Source organism: Onychostoma macrolepis, chromosome 04, assembly GCF_012432095.1.
Source record: "Onychostoma macrolepis isolate SWU-2019 chromosome 04, ASM1243209v1, whole genome shotgun sequence".
Lineage (NCBI taxonomy): Eukaryota > Metazoa > Chordata > Actinopteri > Cypriniformes > Cyprinidae > Onychostoma > Onychostoma macrolepis.
This window is the reverse complement of record NC_081158.1, coordinates 34133600-34158923: the sequence shown is the minus strand read 5'-3', so window position 1 is coordinate 34158923 and position 25324 is coordinate 34133600. Positions and strand designations below refer to the sequence as shown.

Here is a 25324-nt window from a genome sequence, read left to right as displayed (position 1 = left end):
CGTGTGTGTCTCTTGACTCCTTCCTGAAGTCCACGATGAGCTCCTTCGTTTTGGTGGTGTTGAGGATCAGGTTATTTTCAGTGCACCATGTGGCCAGGTGCTGGATCTCCTCCCTATAGGCAGTCTCATCGTTGTTACTGATGAGGCCAATCACCGTAGTGTCGCTGCGAACTTGACGATGGAATTAGATCCATACACAGGCTTGCAGTCGGAGGTGAAGAGGAGTAGAGAAACGGGCTTAGCACACAGCCCTGTGGTACACCAGTGTTAAGTGTGATGGATGTGGAGCAGGTGAATCCTGATCGAACATTCTGGGGTCTGTTGGTCAGGAAGTCCAAAATCCAGTTGCACATTGAGGTATTGATGCCCAGGTCTCCAAGTTTGGCTATTAACTTGGTTGGGATGACAGTATTAAATGCTGAGCTGAAGTCAACAAACAGCATACGTGCATAAGTGTTCTTATTGTCCAGGTGAGTGAGCACAGAGTGCAGTGCCATGGAAACTGCGTCCTCTGTGCTCCTATTGCTACGTAGGCAAACTGGTGTGAGTCCAATGTGGATGGTAGAGAGTCTTTTAGGTGTTCCAGGACCAGCCGCTCAAAGCACTTCATGACGATGGGTGTGAGTGCTACAGGGCGGTAGTCATTAGGGCACCTCGGACTAGAGTGTTTTGGCACTGGCACAATGGAAGTGCATTTAAAGCATGTTGGTACGGCTGCTTAGGCAAGAGACAGATTGAAAATGTCTGTAAAAACCCCAGCGAGCTGCTCCGCACATGCCCTGAGAACACGACCAGGGATGTTGTCTGGTCCAGCAGCCTTGTGCGCGCTGATCCGGCTCAGTGCCTTGCAGACATCTGTGGAGGAGAGTATGATTGGTGGGTGGTCAGCTGAGGGATTGAGCTTGGTGGCAGTTTCTCTGTTGTCTCTTTCAAAGCGAGCATAAAAGTAATTTAGCTCGTTCAGGAAGTTGACATCAGTGGCTGCGGGGGTGGAGTGGGTGGGTTTGTAGTCACCGATGGCCTGAATGCCCTGCCACATGCGTCTATAATAATAGTACTACTACTATTACTACTACTAATGATAATGCAAACGTGTTTTATTTAATTCAGTTCATGTAATTTATCGTTTTCATTTAGTTTAACCCGATGTACTAAAATAAGTAAAACTGAAATAAAAATAATTATATAATTAATTATATATATATATATATATATATATATATATATATATATATATATATAAAATATAATTATATAGACTATAGAATAGATTATAAAATCCTAAAAATGACAAAAATATTTTAAAACAGAAAATGCAAAAATAAAAACTAATTTAACACACACGTTTACTATCTTAATGTATACCAATGTAACAATGTTTAGGGTGTATTAGATAGATATTGAAGCAAATTATTAAATAATGCATGTTTGCTGAAATGATGTAAACAGTCAGTATTGTACATCATCAACCATTTATTTTTTATATAAAAATGTTGTGGTCAATATGTGCAAATATACGTACGTATATACGTATATATGTAAACATTGTATTTTACAAATTGGTAAAAAAACAAAAACAAACGGTAATATTCACAAACATACAGAGCATGACTGAAATGTTAGCTGGCCTAAAACAATATTAATAAACTTAATGCATAGCATCTTATGCTTACATTATCATGTGTGACAGTACCATGGTACAATTATGCTATTCAAGGTAATACCATATTACCTTAATTATAAACACCACATTCATATAGTCATACAAATGCCATGGTACATGATTGTCCAAAAAACATGGTATTACATTTTTTGTTAGTATAGGTTATTTTAAAAAGTGCTCTGCTTATTTTATATAAACTCCACAAAAAACTTGATTGTCAGCATAATACTTCAAATAAAAACGCCCTAGTGCATTAGTTCATTAAAAAGTGGTTTAAGATCACATACTGTATCTGGTTTTGATAATATATAATATGTAACAATATGCATTGAATGGATTGTCAGATCCAAGGCTGTTGATTTTTAGTGGTTGTCTGCAACAAACTGAAGCTTATAATGATGTTTCTCACCCATAAAGAGCCATTTCTGAAAATATTAAACTTAGTGGATACAGATCCTGCTCCTGTTTTATCTGCAGCAAGTGAATCACTTCATTCAGATACCATGAGCATATTATACAGCACTCAGCATGAGAAGTGTCTGCTAAAATGAAAATGACTATGCAAACATTCTTGGTCGTGTTTGTTTGAGGTTTACGACTGAATTGGAGTCTGAGATGGGGTGCGGTTCAGGCATTAAGGTGAAGGACGGCAACGGATGTCATTTCAGGTTTGACATGAGTTGGCATTTTAAGACATCACAGTTTCAGATCCAACTCTGGTTCTTCAATCCCGTCCTGCAGATTGTCGGTGACGGGCTTCATGAGCTCCTTGAAGTGTTTAATGTTGGTTTCGTGCAGGATGACCTGCGTCAGGTAACGCTCCCGTTTGATCTGCTCCTTCAGAGCTTCCGGCACGTCCGGGATCATGTAGGACAGCATGAACTTGGTGAAATAAACAATGTGCTGCGAGGAGAAGAAAACCGCATATTTACAACAACAGAACAAACATGTTTTATTAAGTTATCATTAGTTGTATCACATCTAGTCACTTACCTCAACCACAATCATAAAAGCCAGTTTGGCAGCAATAACGTGCCAATAATATATATTGTACTGATATTGATTAGGATGACCGGGAGGATTCCTGAAATCACGATACCTGAAACATAAGAAGAGTCAATTAATACACAAGTCATAGTTTAAAAAAACAACAACAACTGAACTTTAAATAACAACTCTGTTTTGTTTAAAAAAAATACAAATAAATTTAAATAATTCAAAATGTTTTGTGAATTAAAAAAAATAAATAAAAAAATGGTTGTATATATATGTATACAGATACAGCTTTTGATTTGATTAATGTATTAGTAAATGTTAAAACTAAGATTAATAAATGCTTTTGAAGTATTTTTCATTGTTAGTTCATGTTAAATAATATAGTTAGAAAATGTTAGCAAATATAACCTTGTTGTAAATTATTGCCAAAATATGAAAGATAATTTTAAGAATCCTAACTAATACTCTTAACTATAAGTACAAAAAATAAAGATTCTTCTAAATAAATAATGTTTAAATAATAAACTTTAACTACATTAATTATATCCTTTCAATAAATCACTTCAAAAAGAAAAAAACCCTAAATAATAAATCAAATATTACAAAATTAAACATTTATCATTTTTATTTAGTGTAACTTGGACTAAAATAAAAAGTAATAAAATGTATATAGACATTGAAAAAACTAATACATTAAAAAAGCACAACATACTAAAACATTAACTAAAATCAAAATATTTATTAATATTACACTAAAACAGCAGTGAGTCTCACTAAAAGCTGCACGGATTATTCAGTAATCAACCCAGCAGATGCCTTTCCACAGAACTAAAAAGAGAATTTGTTTCCTGTGAAGTTGTAAAACTTGTTTTGGTTTTCAATAACCTTTCACTGAACTCCGCCTCAAAAACCACAGATCAATCTTTCTTTAACATCTCTTTCCACCTGCCATATTATTAGACAAGCTTTTGCTTTTTTTTATGCAAATCTATGGAAGTCTTGTGTGTTTGGGTAGTTTCATATCAATGATTCAAACATACAGGTGTTGCAAGTAACTTATAATACTCTCTTTTCACTTTTCTAAATACATATGCATGCAGTGTTTATTAAAACGTGATTCAGCTGGTTATGTTTTACGAGCTCACCGGCACGTGGTGATGTTGAACCAGTACGGTGTGATCTCATCACCAGGTTTTCTTGTGGCATTGAAGTCGTTAATGTTGAAGACAGACAGCGAGCTGTTGATGAAGCCCGTCATGGTGTGGTCAGATCCATCTGAATAAGGGCTGACCGAAAACGCCCAGTAGTAAACCAGCCGAGGGATCATGTCAGAGGTGAAGGCAATGATGGCAGCCTGGAGAGGAAACACCCACAGTGAGTGAACGTGAGCTCAATTACACAAGATGCAAAAACAACGACTTCCTCTCAACACACATTTGTGGCCACCGCTAGAATCGCCACCCCCTGCAGGATGGGCTGCCAGGCGCCGATGTCCTGGGCCTTTTCTGGAACGACCCGCCGAAACTGAGTCGTGATCTTCCAGGCGTCCACACGGATTTCACACAGGTTGTTAAACAGCGCCAGCAGAGGAGCCAACGGGAAGGACGCCACAAACAGAGTCACAAAACCAAACTGGATCACTGCAAACAGACCAAAAAAGTATTAAAGGGTAGTTCACCAAAAAATTTACGTGTTGTTAATTTACTCCCCCTCAAGTCAACCAGCACTCTGAGAGTCAAAAAAAGCACATACAGGCAACACTATAATCTATAATCCCTGTGACTCCTGATGATATATTAAGAGAGACGATCAGTTTGTGATCAACGAACTGTCTGAAAGAACCAGTTCATGAAAAAATAATCAGATTTCCCCGTTTGCCTGATTCTCCGGATTACAGGTAATAATGTTATAAATAATGTTCAGTTCCTTGCACAGGCCGATCGTTTCACTTCATGAGACCTCAATATATCATCAGGAGCCACGTGTATTAATTTTAAGTTAAGTCGTGACGTATTGTCAAGTATGGTGACCCATACTCGAAAAAAATACTCATTTAACCCATCCAAGTGCACACACACACACAGCAGTGAGTAGTGAACTCAGTAGTGTTATTTTGCACAAACACACACACAGTGAACACACACCTGGAGCAGTGGGCAGCCTTGCTCCAGCGCCCAGGGAGCAATTAGGGGTTCGGTGCCTTGCTCAAGGGCACCTTAGTCATGGTATCGAAGGTGGAGAGAGTGCTGTTCATTCACAATCCCCACCTTCAATTCCTGCCCGACTCCCTAACCATTAGGCCACGACTACCCCAGTTGTGTTGTCAGATATGCTTTTTTTGACTGTTAAAGTGGGGGTAGCCATTGACTTGCATTTTATGAACCACTAAGGACCACGATTTCAGCTAAATATCTTATTTACTGTTCTACAGAAGAAAAAAATGGGCCTATATTTTGGATGGCCTGCAGGTGAGTAAATGTTAATTTTTTGGTGAACTATCCCTTTAAGATAGCTGTGTTGGCAAACAGAAACATCTCATGGTTCAGGTGTGTGTAAAGTCTCACCCATCTCCAGGTATTCATAAAACAAGCCAAGCTTTCCTATCGGCTGGAGTTGATAGTCCTGTTCCCAGCGAGGAATCACTTTTTCTGAACCCACCTGGGTGCAATGACGAAACATCAGATTCTTCACCCACCTAGAAACACCACTGGTTATTAATCGCTGTGGTTTTAAGTCTGTTACTAATCAGTGGCAGTGTTATTTTAGTATCATTGACATATTATTATCGTTTTTATTAATATTTTAAATTCATTTTGATTTTTCATTTTGATTTTTAGTTCTACTTTAATAATTTTGTTAGTTTAGTTCAGTTTTTGTTTTTATATGTTGCAGTTAATTCAATTAATATTTATTTTATTTCAAGTAAATTATAATAACCTTAATCAGTGCTGATGGTAAACAACAAAAACAAATACTAAAACTTTAAATTCAAAACAGAAAAAATATAAAAACAAATTCAAAATCTTAATAAAAACTATACTTTCCTACACCAACATTGGGTCTCATTAAACTATAAAACTAATAAAAAAAATTTTTTTAATTGAAATAAAGCTGAATTAAAATAAAAAGATTTTAGAATCTGGAATAAGTTTAGATGAAAGCACAATTACTAACTGTAAATAAATAAATAAATAAATAAACCTAAAGCGTTTTCAGTAGCTTTTCTAGGTCATGATAGGAGACATTTTATCACATTACTGTCTTACACCACAGACGTCTATTGTAACTGCATTACTGTAAACATGAATTTGGTTTGTTTTTACACACTGAGTAACAGGTTGAATGATTTTCTGTGATAATGTCAGTATATCATGAATCAGTTTGAGGTTTCTGTGTGAAACTCACGGCAGTAGGACCTCCTGTATGTTGTTCCAGACGGCTTTTCCTGTCATGATGATGGACAGCTGTGTGGTCAGTTCAGTCAGACAGCCGCCAGGATCACACTGAACACAACATTGTACATGTTACATTCAGTTGTATATCAATTCATGCAAATTTTTGTCTGTAGTACCTCTTCATCTCACAGAGAAGACTCACCTCCTCATTGCGGAACGCACCGAACCAGTAGACAGGCTGTCCCGGATAGCCCACCACCTTCCCTTTGAAGAAAGCGATGTAGAAGCAGGACGAGTAATAGTTCACAAACTGAAACAGGAACATCTTCAGCGTCAGGCTGTTCTCGTACTCTGTTTTGGTCCGCGGCAGCTCTGCAGCACACAGAATGAGCGTTCATGATAAGCATCGTCTTTTTCTGCGTCAGTGTTTCTTAAACTGGGGTTTGAAAGCTAATAATGAATTAAATCATAAAAATGACATACCGCAATAAATGAATAAACAGTTTTAAAATAATGAAATATTCTATTTGTTTACCTGCATGCCATGAGACCTTTAACTGGCATTAGAGAATTGTGAACATGCAAATCAGGGTTATTATTGTTATCAAAAATTCAAATAAAGCTGAAATTAAATTAAAAAAGAAAATGTGAAATGTTGCCTTTGCAACTAAACGAAGTTTAAGTTGAAGCAGTAAAATTACTAACTGGAAATAAATGACTAAATAAAAATAAATAAAAGCTCAAATTAAAACTAAATTAACTAAATTAAAATTAAACTTAAATAATGATATTTAAATAAAAAAACGATTAAATTACTAAAAAATAAACTAAAAATATTCAAATGAAAGCTAATTCAGAACAGTAATAAAAACTATAATAGCATATAAATAATACAAATGAAAATTGCAAAACATAAATTATTTAGAATAAAAATAAAAATCCAAATAAAAACAAACAAACATGCAAATCAGGGTTATCACTGTTAAGGAAAATAAAACTACTAAAAATATTTTGAAAATTTTGTTTGTTTGAAATAAAGCTGAAATACAACAAAAAGACAAAAAATTTAAATAAAGATTAGAAATGTTAGAAATAACTGAGATAATATTACATTGAAGCACTAAAATTGCCAACTGGAAATAAATAAAAACAAAAAAATGAACTAAACTGTCTGAAATAAAAATAAATAAATAATAAAAAATAAACCTAAAATAATAATAATAAAACTAAACAGTAATACAAAATATATATATAAAAAAAAAAACAGAAAAATAAATAAATAAAAATGTTACTAAAAACATTATTATTTACATTATTATACAAAAAAGAAATAAAAGGGGGTCACTTACCGAAGTCTGTGATCCAGATGGCCACTTTCTCGTAGAAGTTATTGAGAATCATGATGATGATGAAGCTGATGATGGAGGCCGTGATGGACGTGGCCATCTGAGGGGTGACATACTCTTTGAATGGCTCCAGCTCCTTAGTATACTTCAGTTCATTTCGCAGCTTCACAGAGAAATTGATGAACATCGCCAGACGATACACGATCACGCCGACCACCGACGCTATGATCAACAGAACCTACAACAAAAGCATCAGACAGACAGACAGATGATGCTTTCAATCTCTCAAATCAACATGAAATGACATTTGCAAGCCTTTTACATGCGTGATGTGAATGCAAGTGATCTCAGAACATGCACAGCGCCTTCCGAAAGTATTCATAAAGCAAAAAACAGGCTTTTATCATCTTTGCAAATTTATTAAAAATAAAAAAACTTAAATGATTCCATTGCATAAGTATTCATACCCTTACCTGGGACAGTTGAAATTTAGCTCAGGAGCATTCATATTGCTCATAGATGTTACTACATTTTGAGTGAAGTTAACCTGTGGCAATTTCAATTGAATGGGTATGATTTGGAAAGGCACACACATCTTAAAAGGTCTAACAGCTGATAATGCTTATCAGAGCAAAAACCAAGCCCTGAAGTCCAAAGAACTGCCTGTAGAGCTCAGAAAAAGGTTTGCGTCAAGCCACACATCTGGGGAAGAGTTCAGAAAAAAATTCTGTAAAGGTGCTTCAGCTAAATATTTAGTTAAGGGTATGAATACTTATGCAAAGACAATTCTGTTTTTGCTTTGTCAATATGGTGTATGGGATGTAGATTGATGAATTAACATAAGGCAGCAACATAAAACGTGAAAGGCACTGTATTTAGGGCTCTACGAGATTTTATTTTTATATAAAAGTTTTATTTTTTTGTGTGTTTTAATTATGTGCTCCATTTCAATGGTTAAATTAAATTGTAGTAATCAAAAAGTCTAATTAATTAAAATCATGAAACTTATAAAATTCAACAACAATTTATTAAAAGTAAAAATAAATAATATTAGGGCCCTAAATTCTGTGTTTTCCATTTTATTTATTTTTTATTAAATTTTAATAATCAAAAAAGCATGTCTAATTAATAATAATTTCATCTCATAAAAAACACCTTAATTTTTTTTATTTTGTGATGTGTATTTTTTATTTTTCTGGTAATTAAATGAAGACATAAAACATCTAATGTTTCTATGAATTAAATGAAAATTAAACAAACCCTTACATTTACATTTACTTACATACATACACTTACATTTTTGGGGGCAAACAAAGTGCTGAACAACGGAGGTTCTAAACAGAGGTTTAATTCTAAAATTAAATCTTATGGATGAAAACTTGTGTGATTATCATATGGAAATCATACGGCCCTGTACTCTATTATGACTGTGTTGATTTTTAGATGCCTTTTTAAATATTTAATTACATGTATGAAAGAGCAAGCGCAATTATTACCCAGAATAACACAGTGCTGATGCCGCACGACACTCTCATGCACTTCCCGCAGGCCGTGTGCGGCACCTTCTCTTTCTCCTGTACAAAAACAAACACAAAAGCTCTTTGTTAATGTCAACAACCTAAAAACAATGAATTCATCTGAACAGAGGCGCTGCGTGCAGTGAAACTCATACCTGTGTAACGGGGTTCACTCTCTCATAGATGCATTTGGCCTCGTATTCGGGTCGAAGCTGTTCCTCCTGCTGAAGAAACTCCACCGTGTCCCAGTCGTGCTCCAGTTCGGCCTGATAGCGCTTCCAGAACTCCAGAAACAGAGTCACTGTCAAAGACAAAACACGTTGCATACAAAATGGCAAGATTCACACAATGATACTGCATTACAAAATTACAGCAATAACAGGAAGGTCCCATTAGTAAATTGTAAATGAATGCATTAAAGGGGTCATGAACTGCATCTGTACTGTTCTCTGAGGTCCACTTATAATGTTATCAAGATTTTTTTAATTTAGAAGTAATAAGCTATTTTCTGTCCTGTTTTTAACCCCTCATCAGAACGCTCTGTTTGAGCAGGCGTGGAGGATTGTAGACTCGGATGTAAACGCCCTCTGCTTGGCTATTGATTGGCTAATAGTTGTTTATGTTTGACAGTCTACGTCCTTCACAGATGGTTTGGTGATTTCGGTTAAAAACGCATAAATACTAAGCATATATCAAGTGATCTGTACTCACACTTGTGTTGCGACATTCCTGTCGGATCCAATGTAGTCGGCACAGCATCGTCTTTTAGTTTCAATCTTTCTGAAAATCCCGCTTCAATTTTGTGCCTTTTTTGTAAACAAATCCACGATAAAATAAAGTGAACAAAGGACAGAGTTCTTACTGACGCGGTCTGGCGCTTCATTAAAAATAAAGTTCATTGACTCTCCTAATGCTGGAATCAGAAGGAAGGCAACACAAACACTGTTTCCATAACTTGGCACTAAACAGCATCTTATTGTCTTCAGAGCATCTTTATAGTTTGGTTTCTGCGTAGACCTGTGTGTTCGCCACTCTCTAAAACACTACATATGCGAATCGGTGGGCGGGGCTAAACAGGCAGTGATATAGAATTGGTGGGCAGGGCTTAACAGGCAGCAATGTGGAATCGGTGGGCGGGGCTAAACAGGCATCGATGTAGAAGCAGATCTTTTTCTGCGGAGGCGGTGCTTATCCACACTATTACATCATAGAGCAGAACATTCCACAAGCTGTCGTTTTGGCAGACTGCCTTCAATAGAAGCTGTTTTAGACTAACGACTAAGTTTTGAGTTCTGATACTTACAGGTTGTTTTTATAGTACAATGACCTCTTATATGTCAAAAGATCAAGGGAAATTTGGTTTCTCGGTTCATGACCCCTTTAACAATAAACAATGCATTTGTTACAGTATTTATTCAGTTTTGGTGTTATGTATAAAGATACAACTGTTCATGGTTATTTCATGCTAGCTCAGGTCCATTAAACAATATTAACAGATAGAACTTTTGATTTTAAAAATGCATTAATAAATGCCTTTGCAACTACATTAAATTAGAAACAACAACACCACACAAAAAAGTCATAAAAATTAAACTAAACATGAAAATAAAAACTGATCCAAAATAGTAATAAAAATTATAATAGCATTAATAATAACAATGAAACTATGTAATAAATAAATGGTTTAAAATGAAAAATCTAAATAAAATTAAGATTATGAAATTGATAGGTCAAGTGTTAAGAAACTATAGATTTAAATAATATTTTGAATCAGTTTTTAAATGTTCTATTTTCATTTAATTTTAATTTTAGTTAAAGTTGTAGTCATTTTGTTCTTTTTTATTGTATCACTGATAACTACAGTGGGGCAAAAAAGTATTTAGTCAGCCACCAGTTGTGCAAGTTCTCCCACTTAAAAAGATGAGAGAGGCCTGTAATTTTCATCATAGGTATACCTCAACTATGAGAGACAAAATGAGGGAAAAAAAATCCAGAAAATCACATTGTAGGATTTTTAAAGAATTTATTTGCAAGTTATGGTGGAAAATAAGTATTTGGTCAATAACAAAATTTCATCTCAATACTTTGTTATATACCCTTTGTTGGCAATGACAGAGGTCAAACGTTTTCTGTAAGTCTTCACAAGGGTTTCACACACTGTTGCTGGTATTTTGGCCCATTCCTCCATGCAGATCTCCTCTAGAGCAGTAATGTTTTGGGGCTGTCGCTGGGCGACACGGACTTCAAAGATTTTCGATGGGGTTGAGATCTGGAGACTGGCTGGGCCACTCCAGGACCTTGAAATGCTTCTTCTGAAGCCACTCCTTCGTTGCCAGGCGGTGTGTTTGGGATCATTGTCATGCTGAAAGACCCAGCCACGTTTCATCTTCAATGCCCTTGCTGATGGAAGGAGGTTTTCACTCAAAATCTCACGATACATGGCCCCATTCATTCTTTCGCTTTACACGGATCAGTCGTCCTGGTCCCTTTGCAGAAAAACAGCCCCAAAGCATGATGTTTCCACCCCATGCTTCACAGTAGGTATGGTGTTCTTTGGATGCAACTCAGCATTCTTTGAGTTTTTACCAAAAAGTTCTATTTTGGTTTCATCTGACCATATGACATTCTCCCAATCCTCTTCTGGATCATCCAGATGCTCTCTAGCAAACTTCAGACGGGCCGGACATGTACTGGCTTAAGCAGGGGACACGCCTGGCACTGCAGGATTTGAGTCCCTGGCGGCGCAGTGTGTTACTGATGGTAGCCTTTGTTACTTTGGTCCCAGCTCTCTGCAGGTCATTCACTAGGTCCCCCGTGTGGTTCTGGGATTTTTGCTCACAGTTCTTGTGATCATTTTGACCCCACGGGGTGAGATCTTGCGTGGAGCCCCAGATCGAGGGAGATTATCAGTGGTCTTGTATGTCTTCCATTTTCTAATAATTGCTCCCACAGTTGATTTCTTCACACCAAGCTGCTTACCTATTGCAGATTCAGTCTTCCCAGCCTGGTGCAGGTCTACAATTTTGTTTCTGGTGTCCTTTGACAGCTCTTTGGTCTTGGCCATGGTGGAGTTTGGAGTTGGACTGTTTGAGGTTGTGGACAGGTGTCTTTTATACTGATAATGAGTTCAAACAGATGCCATTAATACAGGTAACGAGTGGAGGACAGAGGAGCCTCTTAAAGAAGAAGTTACAGGTCTGTGAGAGCCAGAAATCTTGCTTGTTTGTAGGTGACCAAATACTTATTTTACAGAGGAATTTACCAATTAATTCTTTAAAAATCCTACAATGTAATTTTCTTAATTTTTTTTTCTCATTTTGTCTCTCATAGTTGAGGTATACCTATGATGAAAATTACAGGCCTCTCTCATCTTTTTAAGTGGGAGAACTTGCACAATTGGTGGCTGACTAAATACTTTTTTGCCCCACTGTATATTAGCTTTTTAAATAATATTTTGAATTCGTTTTTATTTTTATATATTCCATTTTCAGTTTCGTTTTAGTAATTTTGTGTTTTTGTCATTTTTAGAAGTTTTTCATATACATATATTAATATAATATATTTTGAACATAATTTAATATACTTTTTGTTTCAGTTTTATTTGTTTGTTCATGCTAACTAATGAAGTTAACTAACGTTAACAAACTGAACCTTACTGTATAGTGTTACCAATGAAACATATTGCATACAAAAACAGTAAAAGCTTTTTTTGAAACTCCAAACATACTTATGCAATGCAACTAAACGTTTAACAAACATGACTAATCACGCTGCAAGCTGGTTCTTGACCAGAATAAACTGCAATGTGGAGCTGGATTTCTGCCAGCAGACAAAGATTTGGAAACATTAGCAGATGGGATCATGTGACCAGCGAATGACATCACTCACCCCAGACAGACATGAAGATTGCAAACACTAATGTCCCATAGTTATCGAATATACACAGTCTCTGTGGAGGAAAACCAACACAGAAACACATTCTCAGCTTCAGAGCATTTCGCAAACAAAACAAACATCAGTTAAATCTTAGATCAGACACCAAATCCCACAATCCTCCAGAGGAGAGGCTGTGGGTTTGTGTGTGTTTGACTCACTTTAGACGACTCGCACGTGGTGTTCAGCCTCCAGTACGGACAGACGCTATCACACTGCGGACACATAATGATTTCTCCACCAATCTGAGGGTCACACACCTCTTTGCTGCCAAAAAAGTGTCATAATCAGTCAAAATCAAAAGTACATAAGTGCTGTACAAGTAAGACTGGACCATTTGAGGAAAAATCTATTTTTTTTTCTAATACAAACTGCAATAAAAAAATCAGATTTGATGTGTTTGATTTTTTGTCTATTTATTCATTTATTTATTGTCATTTATTTCATATTTAATTTTGGACAAAATTTTGTTTATATATCAATATGGCTATGAAATAATAGAAACAGCAAACATATTTATAATTTTTTAATATGTTTAATAGTAATAATACTAACAATTACTATTATTTTTCCTAAATAAAAATGACTAAAAACAGAAGAATTAATTAATATTTCACTTGAATTTGAATCATTTTTAATAATTAATATTAATATTTCACTTTAAATAAAAAAAGAAGTCAGAAGTCTTTATCACACTGCAGTGATACTGTACTATTAGAGGTATAATTTATTTATTTTAATTAAATTTTATGTAATTTATTTTTGTTTTTGTTATAATTTATTTATTTTAATGTTCTGGACAAAATGCAATATGTCTATAAAATAATAATAATGGTAACACTACTACTACTACTACTAATATTGTTATTGTTATTATTTTTACTAAATAAAAATGTAAAAAAATACTATTATAATTTTTTAAGTCTGCTGTACCTCCATGTGCTGCTCTCTCTGGTAGTGTATCCGTATATGAAACAACCAAGTCCGACTGCAGCAGCAAGGGTCAACATGACTGTGTAGAAACCCAACCAGGCAAAATAAATCCCGATCTTCTCACCAAAATACTTCCTGAAAGCAGAGGAGCATATTAACAAGCTCATCCATCCGGAGGGGATCAGAAGAAAAAACAGAAACAGCATGAACGCATCAACAGAATGACACACAAACACACCTGATCAGATCCAGCGGCTGCATCTTATAGAAGCTCTTGGGATGAGCCCACTCATTATACAGCAGAAACCGCTCATTAGGGCAATCAGGCTCTTTAGATTTTACATTAAATCTGCTCTGTTACAGAAATCACAAAAACAGTGACAAAAAGCACATCAATACTCATGCATCACTTCATTTACACTACATAAACTACATTCAGTTTAAATGCAGGACAGGGGCTGGATGCATGAAAACCTTAAGTAGTAAAAAAAAAAGTTATTAAAGAGTTATTTTCTTAAAAGAACATCTTTGTTTTTTCTTAAGAAGAAAGTGCCAGGATGTGATGTTATCTTATTGTATGGCGATTCTAGACTCACTGATCAACTGAATGATAAACACTTTAAAGGCCGTCTTTTTGCACCGCCTGCAGATTATCATAATAATCACAACAAGCATGCAAAATTTCACAATGGGCCTTGTTCTTACAACATTCACCTGCTATATATCACATTTTATTCCGTTATATGGAGTGATAAGAAGAGAAATCCAAAATCCTCTCTTTAAAAACCTTTAATATGTTAATAAAATGAAACAAGAATGCTGAATCTGCCTTTATCCAGTGTTCCGATTCCTGTTCTGGAAATGTATGCAAATTAGTACATATTTAATTACATAATGCCTCATCTGTATATTTAAACACAACATTTCAGAAAATCTGCATTACAAAACAATTGTCTTAATATACTGTGATCAGTGGTATTCAGGTTTATTATAGCCGAGCAAAAATAAAACTAAAACCATTAAATAAATAAAGCCTTTTTTTGTACTTGAAATAAAATAAGTGTTAACTGAAATAATATATATATATATATATATATATATATATATATTTATACATACATTAATTACAAAAATAAAATTAATTACAAAATCATAAATTCTAGCTTGTCACCAAGGTAACATTTCTCGATATTTTAGAATAACTAAAACTATATATATATATATAGCTATAAAATAATAATTAATAATTATTTTGCTAAGTAAAAATGACTAAATAAAAAATAAAATAAGAAATGCAATAGTTATATTTTACTTTTAAAAAATGTAATTTCATTTCAGATTTACTTTTCACTTAATTTGTTATTTAGTGCTTTTGACATTTTATTAGTGTATTGGTGTTTGTTTTTTTTCAGTTTCAACATTCAAATTTTCATTTAGTTTAATCAGCACACGGATGGTACTTACATCATGTAATGGATACGCAGCCTTGTACACGCCTCCGTCCAGCAGCTTACTGATGCCAAACTTCTTCATGCTTCCTTTGATGTCATACGCCGCTCGGCTGAGGATGTAGTACGCCTGCAACCCACGGCATATCAGTAAAACACAGGTGATCTGTGAGACACACAGCAACTCTGAGAAGTTCAACGCACCATTCTGCTCCTCATGGCCGGCGTGAAGAACTGCTCTCTGTCCTTCACACAAAAACACTTCAGCTGATCCTTCCTGAAAGGAGCCGTGAAGTAGTCGGGCTCATTGGCGATGACGTCCTCGCTGGGGTAGAAGTGGCGCGTGAAGCAGTTGTACGCAGACGACTGCGTGGCCAGATCGTTGGGCTGGATGGGCAGTTTGATGTGCAGGACTTCAGCGTAAGTGCACAAAACCTCAAAAGGCATGTGCACTTTCACATAGACGAGCTTCTCATCCATTACCTACAAAACACAGGGAGGAAACTCTCCCATCAGCGCTACAGGAAGATGTACATGCATCCAAAACAATAACATTCCTGCAGATTATAACAACAGGTTCAGACAGGACTCGCAGTATACTTCCTGAGAAGTCCATATACACAGGGTAAAACTGATATAAACCAGCATGAGGAACTCAGAAACTGAAAGAAAAACATTGATTAAATCACTTACGGATTGTGTCGCTTCCAATTCCACACCTAAATTCACCAGGCTTCCTTCGAAAAACTCTCTGCGTCTTTGCTAGAGAATAATTGAGGAAAAAAGAGGGAATGTAGATAAAACTCACAGATTTTGAGGTATATGAATGACACTGTTGTAAAAATAATGTTGTAAGTAATGTTCAGTTTCTTGCATGGGTTGATTGTTTCGCTTCATAAGACTTCAGTATATCGTCAGGAGTCACAGGGATTAATTTTGTATTACCTGTATGTGTTTTTTTGACTCAAAGTGCCAGTACCCATTGACTTGCATTTTATGAATCACAGAGGACCACAGTTTCAGATAAAAATTTTCTTTACTGTTTTATTGAAGAAAAAATGGCATCTACATCTTGGATGGCCTGAGAGTGAGTATATTAACAGCAAATTTTCATTTTTAGGTGAACTATGACTTTAAGGAAACAGTTACATGTGGTTTAGTGATTGAGTGTTTAGTGTATCACACATAAACATTTAAGCATCTCTCACAAATATTTGATCTTTTTAAATTCAAAAGAAGAAGATATGGATAAAATATCACTCAGAAATGTTCTTTGACAAGTTTCAAGATTTTTGCCTAGTTAATTCAGCTTAAAATCTATTTTCTAAATGCATAGTACAGATACTATTAACATTTCTTTTCTTTTCTTTTCTTTTTAACTTAGCAAACAACACTTTATAAAAACAGGCATTTAAAGAGCAAGTTTGTTACAGAAAGCCTTATACAAAGGAGGAGTTTGGGATTTATGAATAAAGAATTTGCCATTCTGAATCATAAAGTTTACAAAACTGTGGACTTCAGCATTTATATTCCAATTTGAAAGTTTACGAAATTGTAGCTGTTCGAATAAAGAATTCACCATTCAGCATGACAGTAGCCATTAACTTCCTTAGTATGGGGGAAATACACTATGCAAGTCATTGGCTACCGTCAACTGTTTGATTACCAACATTCTTTAAAATATCTTCTTTTCTGTATCTTTTGAACTATCCCTTTAAGGTAATTGCTGAGATTCCTAGCAAAGGGCTGGAAGTTCCTGTTAGTCAACAGCTGAAGTAAATGAATGTGTGAAAGTGACTTTGACTTACTCTTCTCCTCATAACTGAGCCCTTTTTCTCAGATACATTTTTAGACTCATCCTCATAGACCAAAATGAAGTCAATCCTTCTCTTTCCATCGTTGAAAAATAGTGAATCAGGGTTACCATTGAATTCAGACTGTGAACAGAAAACTGATGTTACAGAAAGCACAAAATCATCTTCATCATCTCTATTAAGTGACGCAAAAGAACTAAAAAGTCATAAAAGTTCCTTAATAAGCAGCTATGAGCTACTGAATTAATTCAGACAAATGTTCCAATTATAAACACTGAGATTTGTAATGAACTTACTACAGCAAATGAGTGTGTGTGTGTGTGTGTGTGTGTTTTGTCTAATAATATTTTCCTGTGTTTATCAAGGCGGATTGAAAAGAAACACACCCGTTCCACTTTTGGCACAGCTTGACCTTTTGGCATAGATTTGTATGTTGGCAACTCTTCAGAATAAACTGAAAAAAGCACACACAAAATATTACAATAAAGGTAACCCAGCAGCATTCAAAAGGCAATACATGTGAGTCACAGATCCTCTGCAGTAAATGGGTGCCGTCTAAACAGCTGAAAAAAAAAAAACATGCAGCTTTTGGCTTCACATGGACTAGAGTGGAGTGGATTACTTGTGATGTTTCTATCAGCTGTTCATCATTCTGACGGCACCCATTCACTGCAGAGGATCCATTGGTGAGCAAGTCATGTAATGCTACATTTCTCCAAATCTGTTCCCATGAACAAACAATCTCTACATGTTGGACGGCCTGAGGGTGAGGACATTCCTTTAAATTCAACGCTAATGACATGAAGCATCAAACATTATAACACTCAAACTAATCAAACTAATTCATACACAGCGTGTGAACACTTTGGAATTCTCTGATATAATGTTTACTCACAAGGGAAAACCCAACCAAAACAAACCAGCCAGAGAGCAAAGCATAATGGGAAAAAATTAACTCAAATCAGATGTTGCTTGGCTGAGCGGAAAAAGTCTATAGCAACGGCCCGAAAACAGCCTGCACAAGGAAAACTCATCTGTCCAGGAACATCTGACTGACTTTATGAATAACGCCTCCACAACAGACTCCCATTCCAGCATGTACACACACACTAAAGTAAATCCTCAGTGTTTCAGACTTTTCTGTTTCAGACACATGTGCATTTGTGTATAGTGTTTATCTACACCATATATTAGGCTATATGTGACCCTGGACCACAAAACTTAAGTCTTAAGTCGCTGGGGTATATTTGTAGCAATAGCCAAAAATACATTGTATGGATCAAAATTATATAATGCCAAAAATCATTAGGTGATTAAGTAAAGATCATGTTCCATGAAGATATTTTGTAAATTTCTTACCATAAATGTATAAAACTTAATTTTTGATTAGAAATATGCATTGCTAAGAACTTCATTTGGACAACTTTAAAGGTGATTTTCTCAATATTTTGATTTTTTGCACCCTCAGATTCCAGATTTTCATATAGTTGTATCTCAGCCGAATATTGTCCGATCCTAACAAACCATACATCAATGGAAAGCTTATTAATTCAGCTTTCAGATGATGTATCTCAATCTCGGAAAATTGACGCTTAAGACTGGTTTTGTGGTCCATATATTAATAACAACTGTTATTACTACAAACATTTTATGAATCCATAAAATGTAATCACTTTTTTTATGTTTATGCAGTTAAGCAACAGAATCAAAAGTGGAGCAAATGAACGGTGACATCATAATTCAGCTAACCAAAAACGTCCGTAGAACATCTCTTCAAGGTTCTCTCAAAGTTATGAACAAACGTTCTTCCAATGACATTAATACAACATTCGTTCAAGTTATCTCATGTTTAAACATGTTCTCAAAACATCAGCGCAAAAACATCTTTCCTGTAGGCCTAAAACGTTTTAGCTGGACGTCCATGTAACGTTTTTTAATGTTACTTGTTTCAGAACGTTCTAAGAACATTCAAATGTAGCATTCCCATAATGTTTGCAAAATGATACAATGGAATGTTCACTAAACGTTCACATAACCAAGAAAAACTTGTTAAAACAGTTTAACGTTCCGAGAACATTCAGGTTGTCAGCACACGTCAAAACGTTCTTTGACATATTTTTTGTTAACAGGGTAAGCATTACAGTAGACACATAACAAAATACACACACTAAACACTTGCATGCAATTAATTATAATATAAAATAATACTAATATCACTTAGGAGAGAGTTTGGGAGGATGGTTGTGAGACGTACAACTGGTTAGGTCGTGTTGTTTTGTTTTGTTTTGCGTCTTCCATATGCAAATATATTTAAGTCTGTATTCACTGTTTGTTGAATCATTTTGGACGCGTTATGTATGCGTTATTATCTCTAAAACGACTACTGATAACTTCTGATAAGCTCAACAGACATGCTGCAGCAAAAAAGAAAGTAAAATGCCTTCTTTTTTCAGAGTTTTGTAAAAGAACAAGCTATAAAGACAGCAAAAAACAAGTAAAGATGCTGAAACTCACCCACATCTGTCATTAAAGCCATCTCCACGTCTCCGTCTTCTGTTTCTGAGTCCAGCTCAAGAATGTCATTGTCTTCTGCTTCACTCATCTCTGCGACTTTAAACCCTTCACAAACTCTTCAGAAATCAAAAAGCACGTAATAGATATACATCGAAGTATATACAGCAGAGATGCGCGGCAGAAACGCAAAATTACACCTTAAAGAAATCAGAGAGAGTGAAAGAACGAAGTGCGTAAAGTTTCTCTGCCAGTCTGAACTTGCTGAGAGTAGGTGGGGTCGGAAGAGGGTTTTTGGGGTATAGGCTGTCATTGCATAATAACCCTTGTGGTTGCACTTGATATTTTCTAGTTTCCGTTTTTGTAGTAATATTTGACTTTTGTGTTTGACTTTTGCTTTGCGCATAGTTCTTGTCTATGTAATGATACATCTTTTTACACTTGGTATTGGGGTACGTCAAGCCATAGAATTTTAATATTTAATTACTACATCTCGCTGTTTAAACTAGCAACTCTGTATACTGTTTGAGTTAATTATTAACTTGAAAAGACAACGCATTTGCGCGCTAGGCAACCATTTCTGTGTCTTTGGTTTCACACGGAGGGATTTGAGTGACGGACGTGTGAAAAGACCTGTTTTTTCGCTACTTCCAATATTTTTTATCTCTGTCAGTTGTTCTTTAATCTTTAAATGTGTATGTATACTTTTTAATAAATACGATTATTTTATTTAGTGAAACTAATGGTGATCTAGGACGCAAAAGCATCAGTATGAGCCCACAAGCACAACATAGGCCTAGCCATGCAAATATCACAATTAGAGCAGAAAGGGATACATATTACTGCCCTAAAAACCACCTTTACAGAAACCCTTGTGCATTTTAATTTATATCGGGTGTTGTTCAAAGTAGATAATGACCATGTATATTTTAAACGAATAAAATACGATTGTGGACTTGATGCTCCATGTAGGAAGTTTTGTAGAAAATTGTTTAAGGAAGAGGTATTGTTAAATATATTTGATTTATCTCATGTGAATATTCCCATTACAATAATAAAAAGGCATTTAAAATATATCGTATTTACTATATATAAGCACATAAAATAACACTTTTTGTATTGTTCAACAAAGTTCATTAAAAATAAATAAATAATAATAATAATAACAACACTTTGGTGCCCTCTGCTGGTGAGTGTTACTTATCGTAATGAATGGTACAATCAGAAAAGCAGTTTCTGTTCGGTCCACTAGGAGGCAGAGAAGCAGCTTCAGTTTCAGCCCCGAGGCCTTCAAATAATTGACATGACAAAGTAAGACATGCCGTGATTTTGCCAAGTAAGACATGTTCAACATTATTGTATAAATCATAGACCTAACCCTATCCCTACCCCTACCTAACCTACCCATAATTTATCCTTAATATCAGAGGGAAATGATAGTTGCAAAACAAGAGTTTAGAAGCACCTGTGGTTGTAAGGCTAAAACTGACATTTCCTGTAAACTTGTCTCTCAATTCTGATTGGTTGCTTGGAATGTTGTTCCAGGATCAACAAGGATGTTGATCCAGGAACATTTTGCACTTGGTGAAATCACATTCACCTGACAAAGGGGTAGCCTATTAGTAAACGGTTATAAAGATGGGGTTTACAGGCCATAGACTTGACTGCATGAATGGAATGTTAAATATTAATTGGTGAAAATATTTTCTAATAAATAATAATAGAAATATGGTGATATCAGACAAATTGGGCCATCAGGTAAAATGGGCCATTTAAGGTTGAAGTGTCTTATCTCTTTAAAAGTTAACAGCCAATGACTGCAAAGAATTTCAAACTGTTGCCATAACAGTACTTGACATTTAGCAAATTAATTTATTGGTCTGAGGTTGCTAACAGGGGAAGGGTAATGCCTCATTCTGAGACTACACCAGAAAAAGCCAAGGTGAGCGGCCTGACATATCCAATATTACTTCTCAATAACAAGGATGATAAATCAATAAAAAACAAATGCACATTTAGAAATAATGATTCATAACCCATGTCTTGATGGCCTCTCTGAGATAAAATACTGATTTTGTTAAATAATCCAGATTTTTATAAAGAAAAATCATTTTTAGTTACTGGCCCAATTTACCTGAATGTGTTAAGATAAAATGAGCCATTAATTTCAGTTAAAATGGGCCACCTTCTGAGAAATTCTGGTGGTTTTTCCTTTTAAAAATTATTTATATTATTATATATTGTATTTTTGCATGTGTGACATACCTTTTTCACATTTTATTACAGACAGCATGAAAAACAGAAAGGATCAGAAAGGAAAGACGAGGGTCAGAAAGGAACATAAAGGAGATAGAAAGGATGTCCGCCAGGGATGGGGCAAAAAATACAATCAGTGGGTAGGGGAGAGGATGAGAGGAGCATTGGCAGAATATAGGGAGACAGTTGAGAGAGGCCTAAAGGCAAATGTATGCTTTCTTGCGAGAGCTTGGAATATCCCACGAGCCACTCTGCAAAGACGTATCAGTGGAGATATCACTGGCACAGACCATGCTTCTGGTCGAAAACCAATCCTCCCAGAAGCAGCTGAATAAGAGCTTGCCACAATGCTGGAGCTAATGTCCATACCCTCTACGGCGACCCCAGTGACCCAAAGGCCACTCAGGACTGGGTGTGCTGTGATCACTGTAGTGCCTGGTTTCATGAGTGCTGTGGTGAAGAGAATGGCATTTTTGATGACGACGGCTTTATCTGCCAGGACTGTTTTTTAAAAACCTTCACATCAATCTTGAACGCGAACACGCGCACACACACCACACACACTCTCACACTAATGCGCGCACACACACACACACACACACTCACGCACACACGCATGCACATACACACACACAAAATGTTCGGGTTTCTGTTACATTTTTCATTTTTATAGATGAAATTCATTGAAAGGTTTGAGTGTCTTATACCTCATCTGTTTGAAATTTATGGAGTCAATTTAATGCCGCATATATATGCAAAAGAAAATAAAGTTTTGCAAAAGAAAATGAAGTATTGCAAGAAGAAAATAAGTTTTGCAAAGGAAAATAAAGAATTGCATAATATAAATGAAACAGAGCAAAAGCAATGATTTTGCAATACATATTTTCCATGGCCATATCTACTAATTTATTTGCAATGCAGCTTTTATTTTGCGTTTCAGTCAAGTTTGAGCTTGCCATACCGTTTTCCCCTTTGCGCTTCACGTTTCTGCGCGTCTCACTTTGTGGCGCTGTTTTGACATGGGGGTGGAGTCAGGGGACGGGGGCGTGTCCAACAGGCCTGGGCATGCCTCCCTGGAAGTGACGTCATCGGCCCGAGACGCAGATCACAGCTGATCCAGGCACCGTCATTGAGCAGAGGCATGCGGGCGGATCATTTCCTTTTATTCACTAGCTTTAAAACATGCATGTTTTCATTTTATTAACAAATGTATATGTGTATTAGCAGCGTTTGCTCAAGTTAAAGAAGTTGTTAATATGAACATCTGCTGTTTATTTCTCTCAATGTGTGCACACTTTTATAGCATTAAAATGTGTATTGTTTCATTTGGTTAACTAAATGTGCATTAATAGTGCTTGTTTAAAATCTCTTAACCTGTGCACAGCGCTCTTTGTCTACATTAGTTCAGAGTTACTGCTAGTTTTAATGTAAAAGAATGCAATTAACTTCACAAACTATACATCATTAAAAAGGTCTAAGACTCAAGCTTCATATCCATCTCGACTTCGTTTTTCATTTACATAACTCCTGGCATAAATGAAGAAATGACATAATACAGTGACATACTACGTTTTTAGCCATATCAAAACAGTAGTCATGGCATGGGTGAATTTGACCCGCTGGCGCTTTTAGGTATACAGCGACCTCTGGTGGTTGAAGTGTTAACCATAGGCTACGTACCGGACTGTATTGCACGCGATGTAGACAACATTCGAATTAAGTTTATTATGAATAAATGTTACATAAAGTATAATAAAATAGGCCGACAAGAAAACATTTTTATCCATCCCACAAGTCTTGTAAGTCCATGTATTTTATTAGTATTGGTAATATTTTTATATTCGTTGTTAATGTAGGCTATTTGATTTATTTTCCCTTCATTTCGATCTCTTAACGTTCAGGGCTGTATAATAGTAATAATAATGATGTATAGTTTGTGAAGTTAATTGCATTCTTTTACATTAAAACTAGCAGTAACTCTGAACTAATGTAAACAAAGAGCGCTGTGCACAGGTTAAGAGACTTTAAACAAGCACTATTAATGCACATTTAGTTAACCAAATGAAACACTTTAATGCTATAAAAGTGTGCACACATTGAGAGAAATAAACAGCAGATGTTCATATTAACAACTTCTTTAACTTGAGCAAACGCTGCTAATACACATATACATTTGTTAATAAAACGAAAGCATGCATGTTTTAAAGCTAGTGAATAAAAGGAAACGATCCGCCCGCATGCCTCTGCTCAATGACTGTGCCTGGATCAGCTGTGATCTGCGTCTCGGGCCGATGACGTCACTTCCAGGAGGCATGCCCAGGCCTGTTGGACACGCCCCCGTCCCCTGACTCCACCCCCATGTCAAAACAGCGCCACAAAGTGAGACGCGCAGAAACGTGAAGCGCAAAGGGAAAACGGTATGGCAAGCTCAAACTTGACTGAAACGCAAAATAAAAGCTGCATTGCAAATAAATTAGTAGATATGGCCATGGAAAATATGTATTGCAAAATCATTGCTTTTGCTCTGTTTCATTTATATTTTGCAATTCTTTATTTTTGTTTGCAAAACTTATTTTCTTTTTGCAATTCTTTATTTTTCTTTTGCAATTCTTTATTTTTCTTTGCAAAAGTTATTTTCTTCTCGCAATACTTCATTTTCTTTTGCAAAACTTTATTTTCTTTTGCATATATATGCGGCATTAAATTGACTCCATAGAAATTCTTTGCAGTCATTGGCTGTTAACTTTTAAACTGTTACCATAACACTAATTGTTATTGTTACGTTTTGTTCATGAAATGTGTTTTATTGATTAAATTGTTTGATATTAATGTTTTAATTCAATTCAAATGGATGTTCTAATGTAATTTAAATGTAATTTAAATGCAGTGTTCTGTTACATTATAATAATGAACATAATTAAATGTGTTTCATCAGAAATGTCTCTATTTCACTTTGCAGTTTGACTGGCCCATTTTTGCTGATCAGCCGGCCCATTTTACCTGAACACTGCCATCTCAAAAAATGTGGGGCAGCTAATGTTTCAAAACCTGTAAGGCCTGAACAATTTTATTTTATTGCATCAATTCAACACAAAAATATTAAAAACAAGTCCTTATTAATCATAAGAACACAGTTAAATGTCATACATGGGTTTTTTGTTAGTGTTCCAAGCGATTAAAAAAAAAAGTGGCCCAATTTGCCTGATATCACCCTATCTTTAAAAATGTTGGTGGAATTTAATTTTTATTATGTTGTGATTGCTCAACACAAAAACTCCTCTCAAATCATCTGATTTTCATAGGTAAATTCTTTCAAGGTAATTTTATGAATCACAAGACTTTCTGTGAAAAGTATAAGTTTCAATGTGATCATAAGCAACTAACTGAAGCAACTGTAACTGTAAAAAAAAAAAAAAGTCAAGACTTTAGGCATTGTTATTAGGATATGTCCCAAAGACTTTCAAACTGGCTGTTATCAAGTCTCTCATTAAAGGTGCCACAGAATGGAAAAC

At 35.5% G+C, this 25324-nt stretch overlaps 1 protein-coding gene across 2 annotated transcripts; it reads right to left on the bottom strand.

Moving 5' to 3' along the window:
- Window positions 1-1453: 1453 nt before the first annotated feature.
- ano6 (anoctamin 6) lies at window positions 1454-19869 on the bottom strand. 2 transcript variants are annotated; one of them, XM_058773809.1, is made up of 20 exons: window positions 19560-19869; window positions 17432-17499; window positions 17040-17168; window positions 15925-15993; window positions 15436-15714; window positions 15248-15361; window positions 14022-14137; window positions 13784-13918; window positions 13012-13117; window positions 12806-12866; window positions 9073-9218; window positions 8897-8974; window positions 7404-7638; window positions 6257-6426; window positions 6065-6162; window positions 5224-5354; window positions 4094-4299; window positions 3805-4013; window positions 2657-2762; window positions 1454-2566 (listed from the first exon to the last, which is right to left on the bottom strand). In XM_058773809.1, the coding sequence occupies exons 1-20, from the start codon at window positions 19645-19647 to the stop codon at window positions 2360-2362; spliced, it is 2751 nt and encodes a 916-aa protein (XP_058629792.1). In that variant the 5' UTR covers window positions 19648-19869; the 3' UTR covers window positions 1454-2359. The 2 variants fall into 2 exon arrangements, with proteins under 2 accessions (XP_058629792.1, XP_058629793.1); XM_058773810.1 differs by lacking the exon at window positions 17432-17499 and having other exon boundaries at window positions 19560-19862.
- Between the last annotated feature and the right edge of the window lie 5455 nt (window positions 19870-25324).

Coding starts and splice junctions, on each gene's coding strand:
- ano6 (XM_058773809.1), bottom strand. CDS start 19,647: ATGAGTGAAGCAGAAGACAATGACATTCTTGAGCTGGACTCAGAAACA. Junction 13,118..13,783: donor AGAGAGAGCAGCACATGGAG/GTACAGCAGACT, acceptor CTTTTTTGGCAG/CAAAGAGGTGTGTGACCCTC. Junction 4,014..4,093: donor TTCTAGCGGTGGCCACAAAT/GTGTGTTGAGAG, acceptor TTTCCTCTCCAG/GCTGCCATCATTGCCTTCAC.